This window comes from Salvelinus sp. IW2-2015, unplaced genomic scaffold (assembly GCF_002910315.2).
Source record: "Salvelinus sp. IW2-2015 unplaced genomic scaffold, ASM291031v2 Un_scaffold1416, whole genome shotgun sequence".
Taxonomy (NCBI): Eukaryota; Metazoa; Chordata; class Actinopteri; order Salmoniformes; family Salmonidae; genus Salvelinus; species Salvelinus sp. IW2-2015.
In genome coordinates this window covers 117,139-125,930 of record NW_019942893.1, presented here as the reverse complement: position 1 = coordinate 125,930, position 8,792 = coordinate 117,139, and the positions used below count along the sequence as shown (strand labels likewise).

General features: G+C 43.7%; 1 protein-coding gene across 1 annotated transcript in view; it reads right to left on the bottom strand.

The window, feature by feature from the left end:
* Positions 1–3,867: 3,867 nt before the first annotated feature.
* Positions 3,868–8,792, bottom strand: part of LOC112070756 (UPF0729 protein C18orf32 homolog) — a 24,573-nt gene continuing 19,648 nt past the window's right edge. The window contains exons 2-3 of the mRNA XM_024138205.2: positions 7,037–7,280; positions 3,868–4,463 (exon numbers count right to left, since the gene is read on the bottom strand). Of these exons, the coding sequence (XP_023993973.1) occupies positions 4,293–4,463; positions 7,037–7,246 (381 nt within the window). The 5' untranslated portion in view covers positions 7,247–7,280 and the 3' untranslated portion in view covers positions 3,868–4,292. The remainder of the gene's footprint in view (positions 4,464–7,036; positions 7,281–8,792) is intronic.

Here is an 8,792-nt window from a genome sequence, read left to right as displayed (position 1 = left end):
ATTGAGGAAGGTACTTGATCAGGCTTTACAACCTAGTGGGGTTCTCTGTACAGTACATTGCATGGACAGGGTTAAAGAGCTTTGTGGGAAAAAACAAAGTGGAGAAGCATGTTTTGTGTCAACAACTCATGGTTTGATTGTAGGGACGTTTCCCTGACCTAGAATAACCTCACGATCAAATGCCGACCCATTATCTCCCGAGGAAATTAACAGCATTCTTGTATCAATGCTGTGTATATAACCCACCAGAAGCAACACCACACATGGACACATCAAGAATTACAGGGAATGGTAGAAAAAAATTGAAATTAACGTCAAGTAGCTCACTCGAGCGCATAGTGCAACTTATCAGTCCCAAAGAAAATTTTCTTACAAGGAAAATTCTGCTTGAAATCTATTCAACCAACACGATCCTTCTCTGTCGCCTTCATCTCTGCCGTGCGACTCCTCCAATCTTTGTGGTTGTATGGTAATTCGGACATCTGAGGACTTAGAATAATAGAAAGAGCTCACTAGCCCTTCGCTCAACCCACCATTGCAAATAAGCCATGCCTCCATTTCTGCTCATCCCTGCCTATAGGCAGACCATTAAAACAGAAGCACCTGATGTTTAAGTCTGTTCAATACTGACTGAACCAACATCTGGATCACTTCTCTTTATGGGAGCGAATACAGCAACAGGGGTGAGGGTCTTGCAAGTACGCGGATCGCAGACGGACAACTGAGTACTCCATGTTATCGTGACGGCCTCAGTACGGGTTCGTGGCGAGGAGCATCATGATTAGCATCGGAGCGACTTTAATATCTAGCCGAGCAGGCGACTGTCATCCTTACAGGCTAAAAATAGATGCTTCTATGCGGGGAAAGAGATAGCAATAGGTGTGGTGTATTGCCTACAATTGAGTGTGACGAGTAATGTGTAAAGGCCACACATACTCAACGCCCAATACCAGTATAAACCATAGGGAATAGAGATTTGAACAAGCCGGTTCGCATGACAAAATGGGTTATATCCAGTATGAGACAACGCCACACCGCACATGTCATTAACATTCCATCACTAAAAAAGTGTGTGTGCAAAAACATATGGCTTAAACGGAGTAATAACCGACCACGACACTAGATCTCAGAGACCTCCGAGTCATGAGGCACATTCACAAAGACATAGAACAACATGACCTTCAAAAGTACCCACGTATAGCAAGGAACAATGATGTCGAGAAACTGAAAAAGCGTCGCTAACGATTTCACAAGAGCAAGGCCTATAGCACATAAAGACCATCGAGCGTCATAGTGACAGTGAGCATACTGCCAGCGTCAATCTACCAGGGGAGGAAAAAACTAGTAGACACGAGCGTGCGAGAGAGAACCACACACACTAAGAGCCACTCTCGACAATCACATGGTACAGAAAACGGATCAAAAGAGCCTAGCACACACCACCCTTTATCGGAGTCTGTGCTGGACATGTCGAGACACTTTTCGAGAGCTCCACCAAACAACGCTGCACATTTAGTTCGCGCTCGCGTGGAACAATAGCAAGAGCGATCTTAGTGAGCGACCGCCGTCCAACTCGCCGCGTGCTCTGCTTCACGAGCTACTGCGCGGCAATAGGTCCCAAATCTCTGTAAGCTCAGCGTGGGTAGCTCTGACTAGCTTTTCGGGCGTTGTTGTCGTACTCCCTATTCGGGCGCCCGTGCGCTCTCTAGCCCTCCTGATCCGACAATGGGCCTGATTCCTACACTGGTTGTAGACGGCCCTTTCTCCCGAGTTCTGGCTTGGGAAAGGACGAACGTAGCGAGGACGCCTAGAGAACATGCCAGGCGTGGTACGTATCCATAATAAATGTTTAATCGATTAATGATGAACAAACAAACAAAGAACAAGAACACATTTCAAATTGAAGCCACAAGCTACGCCAGTCACGAATGGTGCAAACACTGAAACGGAAACCATCGATCTCACACAAAACACAATAGAAAAATCGTTGGCTAACCCCTTAATAACTCTTGCTCCCAAAATCAGAAGCAGACGAACCTATGCACCATCTGCCGTCTCTGAATCTGTGAGGATACCTGTAGCCAGAACCATAAGAATATGATACTTACAGTACACAACATAACTCACATCAGAAAATACAACACTAGCAATACTGAGGCACCAGCCCCCACTCACGCCCTGTACCAAGACTAAAATTAAAAGACATAAAAAAGGAAAGACTAACACGAGTCAGGCACACGTGACAGTACCCCCACCTCCACCAGATTATGCGGGACTCACGCCAGAGCAAAACAACTCTCTAGGATACCACGGAAGCATATGATGAGACTGAGAGGGATCGTGGTGGGGGCAATCTTACCGCTGGGTGGCGGCTCTGCCTGAGCGGGACGTGGAACCCCACTCCACCATAGTCTCGGCCACTTCTGTGTCACCTTAAGAGTGGCGACCCTGCCACCGACCCCGGATTCGGAGACCCTAGTAGAGGGCACCAACTGACGGAGGGGGCGCCTCTGGACTGAGGGGGCGGCCATCTCTGGCAGCTCCGGACTGGCGGGCGGCTCTGGCAAGCTCCGGGGAACTGCGCGGGGCGGCTCTGGGCAGCTCCGGACTGGCGGAGCGGCGCTGCAGCTTCCGGACTGTGCGGGCGGCTCTGGGCTTGGAGAAAACCTGGAGGGAGGAGACGGAGAGACAGCCTGGGTGCGTGGCGCTGCCACAGACCCACCAGGCTGGGGAGGACCTACAGTAGGCCTGGTGCTAGGAGGAGCACCGGAAGGACCGGCTTGGGGAGCACTGAGAAGCTCTGGTGCGCAGCCTTGGCACCACTTCTCCAGCTGATGACCACTTTAGCCCGGACCGCCCAGAGGCAGGCCACAGGGTTGAACCGGCTGTGGGTACGGCATGGAGATCTGTGCATACCACTCGCACCCTCTCCCTTAGGCTTCAATGCACACATATCGCCCGGCCACGAGCGGAGCGCAGCATAGGACGCACTGCCACCTCCCCAGCGCCCGAGACAACAGCACGCCAAGAAGCCGCGCCAAGATACCCTGGCCGAAACGGCTACCGGAGGACCAGACACGACCTGAAGCGGCACAATACGCCCCTGCACAGTGTCCACCACCTGCAGAATCACTCCTTTATTGGGGTGTCTGGCTAATTGCCTATAAATTTCCACCTTGTCTATCCATTTGCACAACAGCATGTGAAATTTATTGTCAATCAGTGTTGCTTCCTAAGTGGACAGTTTGATTCACAGCAAGTGTGATTGACTTGGAGTTACATTGTGTTGTTTAAGTGTTCCCTTTATTTTTTTGAGCAGTGTATATATATAGCCATCTTAATAAATCTGCCATTTTATATATAATTCCAGCTCAAAATAAACACACATACAAGCTCATATCTCAAATCTTGTTTTATGCCAACAGACCCAAATATTAGAAGCGAGCACGGATAAAGGCATTTTCATTACTCAGATCCCTGGTCTTGGAATTCCCTCCAAGCCAACCTACAAACTACTCCAGGACCTGGTGTCCCCAAAGGACAAATAGATGAACAGGTTGTTGAGATGTAGTTGTTTCTATTTGTCACCCGATGTCACTACTTTGCRTTGTCTTATTTAAGGAAGAATGTTGTTTTACTTCACACACTGTTTGCTGTTGTATTTGTGCYRTTGCCAGTGTCTTCTGTCTGTTGTCCATTTTGTCTTACATAGTTTTTTCAGACCGGGTCCCCACAGGAGGGCTTTTGCCTCTTGCCAGACCTTCATTGTAAATAWGAATTTGTTCTTTATTGACCAGCCTGGTGAAATAAAGGTTAAGAGTATAAACCGTTGAGAACAGGCTAAATGAGATACACTAGGAGAGCAAAAACAATGATAGTAATCCATAGGTTTATTTATACAATGCACATAAAAGGGGGAAAAGGGGAATGCTTAAAAATCACACGGTCGGAATGTGTTTAAATGTCCTTTTTAATCATTGCTAATAATTAATTTCGGAATTAGAAAATAAAATATGTACTTGATATTATAAATAAGTAGGTATTGTATCTGTTATAATAAATACATCAGGGAATCAAGCATGATAAAACAAAGGCAGAAATATTTTCTACATATATTCTATTCCTCAACACAACTGAAATGAGCATTACGGAAAATGTACAATATGTGTTGCTATGTTAAATTCAGACCAGCATTAAAAGATCCCACAGTCAATTTCAGAAAATAAGAACGATAAAGTTAAGATATCCATATTGTATTCAAATATTTTCACAGTTGAAAAACTGGTGAAATGTTAGTCAGTCTTCTTGTCAGATACTGTAGAAGCCGGCCCATTTGCAGCCGGCCCATTTGCAGCCGGCCCATTTGCAGCCGGCCCATTTGCAGCCGGCCCATCTGCAGCAACACCATTTTCAGCAGCACCATTTGCAGCAGCACCATTTGCAGCAGCACCATTGACTTCAGTCTGAAAAGAGAGATGGCTTCAATAGTTAACAATTGACAACAGAAGTAGCAACAGTCTAGAAGCCTTGTAAACAACATGTTCACTCTGAAGCAGGGGTATTCAACCTTTTTTTGCCCATGGACCCCTACAGGTCCCATCATATGTTAGCAAAAAAAATTTTTTTTTTTTTATTGTCTACCATCAGCTGAATGGCAAGGAGAAGTAATCAACATAGTATAATTGGAAGTGTAAACTAACATGGCCTATAAGATTGAAAGGTAACTCCAAACACATTTTCATTAAGAGCAGCTGTTCAGCTGGTTAAATAAAGGTCCATGTCAAAAAAGCTTTCCAGCAGCCAGCGCCACTTGCCGCCCATTGACTGGTAGCCTGTTGACTGGTAGCCTACTGACTGGTAGCCTACTGACTGGTAGCCTACTGATGGTAGCTACTGACTGGTAAAGCCTAGACTGGACTGGTAGCCTACTGTTGAACTGGTAGCCTGTTGACTGGTAGCCTGTTGACTGGTAGCCCGTTGACTGGTAGCCCGTTGACTGGTAGCCGTTGACTGGTAGCCCGTTGACTGGTAGCCCGTTGACTGGTAGCCCGTTGACTGGTAGCCCATTGCTGGTAGCCCATTGACTGGTAGCCCATTGACTGGTAGCCCATTGACTGGTAGCCCATGACTGGTAGCTCCATTGACTGGTGCCATTGACTGGTAGCCATTGACTGGTAGCCTATTTGTGGTGATTTTTCAAAGCCTGTGTCAGATACTCCAGTGAGTGTAATTGGCTCAACATTAGGAGTTGAGAATATAGTTGACATCATCAGAAATAGAATATTCTCCTATTTTCTACTGTAGGTATGTAATTCAAATTATTTTATTTTGCCATATTCAAAAAACATTGAAATATATATATATTTTTTTAATATATAATTTTTTTGCAGACCACCTGCGGACCCCGATTGAATACCCCTGCTCTAAAGTAAGTGGGATGCTGTTGAATCCAACAAATCAGCCAACATTCAGATAAAGACGAACAAGTAAAGATGTACGAACAAAGTAAAGATGTACGAACAAGTAAGATGTAGAACAAAGTAAAGTACGAACAAAGTAAAGATACGACGTAGTACGGTGCGACATGCATGCATTAGTCTTGGAAATTCCAGACCAACAGTGCATTCAGAAAGTATTCAGATACCTTGACTTAACATTTTGTTACGTTACAGCCTTATTCTAAAAATGGAATAAGTCATTTTTACCCCTCATTAATCTGCACACACAATACCCCATAATGACAAAGCGAAAACAGATTTTAAGAACAATTTGCAAATGTATTAAACATTTTAAACAGAAATACCTTATTTACATAAGAATTCAGACCCTTTGCTATAAGACTCGAAATTGAGCTCAGGTGCATCCTGTTTCCATTGGTCATCCTTAAGATGTTTCTACAACGTGATTGGAGTCCACCTGTGGTAAATTCAATTGATTGGACATGACTTGGAAAGGCACATACCTGTCTATAAGGTCCCACAGTTGACAGAGCAAAAATCAAGCAATGAGGTTGAAGGAATTGTCCGTAAAGCTACGAGACAGGATTGTTTCGAGGTACAGATCTGGGGAAGGGTACCAAAAAATGTCTGCAGCATTGAAGGTCCACAAGAACACAGGCCTCCATCATTCTTAAATGGAAGAAGTTTGGAACCACCAACTCTCCCTAGAGCTGGCCTCCCAGCAAACTGACCAATCGGGGGAGAACCTCAGACTGGGGCGAAGGTTCACCTTCCAACAGGACAACGACCCTAAGCACAAAGCCAAGACAACGCAAGGGTGGCTTCGAGACTGGAGAACAAAAAAATGACTGTGCAGAGAGGCTCCCATCCAACCTGACAGAGCTTGAGAGAATCTGCAGAGAAGAATGGGAGAAACTCCCCAAATACAGGTGTGCCAAGCTTGTAGCGTCATACCAAGAAGACTCAAGGCTGTATTCGCTGCCAAAGGTGCTTCAACAAAGTACTGAGTAAAGGGTCTGAATACTTATGTAATGTGATAGTGTGCAAGCTGTCATCAAGGCAAGGATGGCTACTTTGAGAATCTCAATATGAAATATTTTGATTTTTTAACACTTTTTGGTTACTAAATTATTCATATGTGTTATTTCATAGATTTGATATGTTCACTATTATTCTACAATTTAGAAAATAGTTAAAAAACAAAGAGTACTTTAAAGGTATTGTTTATCAATTTGGAAAATGTATTTGCTTTGTCATTATGGGGCAGTGTGAAGATTGATGAGGGGGAGAAAAGAAACACACAATTGAATCCATTTTAGAATCAGGCTGTAATGTAACATCATTCAAGGGGTCTAAATACTTTCAGAATGTATTGTATTCTAGAACACTGTTAACGTTGTGGGATGCAACCCATCTGCCTATGGACACTATGCATGTATATGTATTGGTGTCATGCATATTACAATGTGTGTCATGACTTCCTCAGCATGTGTAGCCGGTCTGGGGCTTGGCCACCGGAGATTGCTACAAGTGATGGCACGCTCTCCCAGTCCACAATCCAATAACAGGTTTATTACCTTGTACGCTCCATTGCTCATCACTGGACATCCATTGCTCTTTTCACTGGCTTTCACGTCACCAGTTCCTACGCCACTCYCCTGGACAGCTCTCCTTGTTGGCCAGAATCGGCTTATAATTGGACCAATGAAGGGGTAGATGATTGGTTCAAGGAACCTCTTGTACACCCACAAGAGGACTGGAATGACGATGCAGGGAATGCAGACCATCACTGTAGCTACACGGGACAGGTCAAAGGACAACCTGYAACAGAGGGGACAGAGAAAACARGGTCAAACATTMAACAACGGTTGYTTCATTTAGTATGCTAAATGGCCGCTCTTATCCACATAGTGCCTAAARGTTGTCCCTGTTGAATTGCACAGGAAGCAATAGTGGACTTTTTTTTTGACAAATAATATTATTGGCTTATCTCTGGTGAGAGGAAATGAGAACATGTGATATGGGGCAAGTAAACAAGACTTGAAAAGTAAAGATCACATCATGCACAGACAGTATGGCACATAGTCCCCGATGCTATCCCTTGCCTGAACAGCAACACAACTCATTTTTGCATACATTATTATTATTTTTGAATTTTAACGTCCCTTGTCTGTCACAATTGTTTAACAGAATTATCCTGAACAAACATATAAAACTCAACATGGAAGAATATAAAAGATTTTACTGAAGTCCTGGGCTGACGTGGTTACACGTGTTCTGCGGTTGTGAGGCCGGTTGGACGTACTGCCAAATTCTCTAAACAACGTTGGAGGCGGCTTATGGTAGATAAAATTACATTCAATTCTCGGTCAACTGCTCTGATGGACATTCATGCAGTCAGCAATTGCACGCTCCATCAAAAATGTTGACATCTATGGCATTYGTGTTGTAAAACTTTTAAAGGTGCACCTATGTAATGATCATGCTGTTTAATCAGCTTCTTGATATRCCACACCTGTCAGGTGGATGGATTATCTTGGCAAAGGAGAAATGCTCACTAACAGGGATATAAACAAATTTGTGCACAAAAATTGAGAGAAATAAGCGTTTTGTGCGTACGGAAAAATTGCTGGGATCAACACTTTACATTTTGTGTTTATATTTTTGTTCAGTGTATATTTTAACTTACTCTGCAATTGTCAGTGGGTGGTTCTTATATAGTGCTGAATTTGAGACAAAAATATTCACAGGAAAGTATTATTAAACAGACTTCCACACGCAAGTGTCTGTGTGTGGCTATCACGTGCACAAGACTGAAATACATGCATACTAACTAAAGTCTTGAAGGTGTTTACATGGTTTTGAGCACGTGAGCAAAATAGTATCTTAAACAGTTGTGTTTTGCAACAAAAACAAGAGTTTCTATTGGACAAATTTAAGTATGTCCCTCCCTGTTTCGTTCTCTTTGCTTCCTAGTGAATATAGAGAAACAGTAATGGCATTCCCTGGCACTAACGGAAGCGAACTCTGCCCTGGCTCGTTGGCCAAAGCCTATGGAGAAATTAATGGGGGTTTTGTTGRGTTTTTGGATAAACAYCAARAATAAGGTATGTAGTAAACACAGGCTTAGGAGACCTTATACGTTTCGTTCTATGAGATAATCATCAGCCAACARAAACKTTTTGTGCATTTTTAAGCATTTTTGTAATCAAAACTTTCATAATTMATTAAAAAGCTCATGTTAACTGACTGATATATCATAGAACAAAACGTATAAGATGTCCTAAGCCTTTAAGCCGGTTGCACGCGTCCCAGTCGAAACAGTTTGTATTA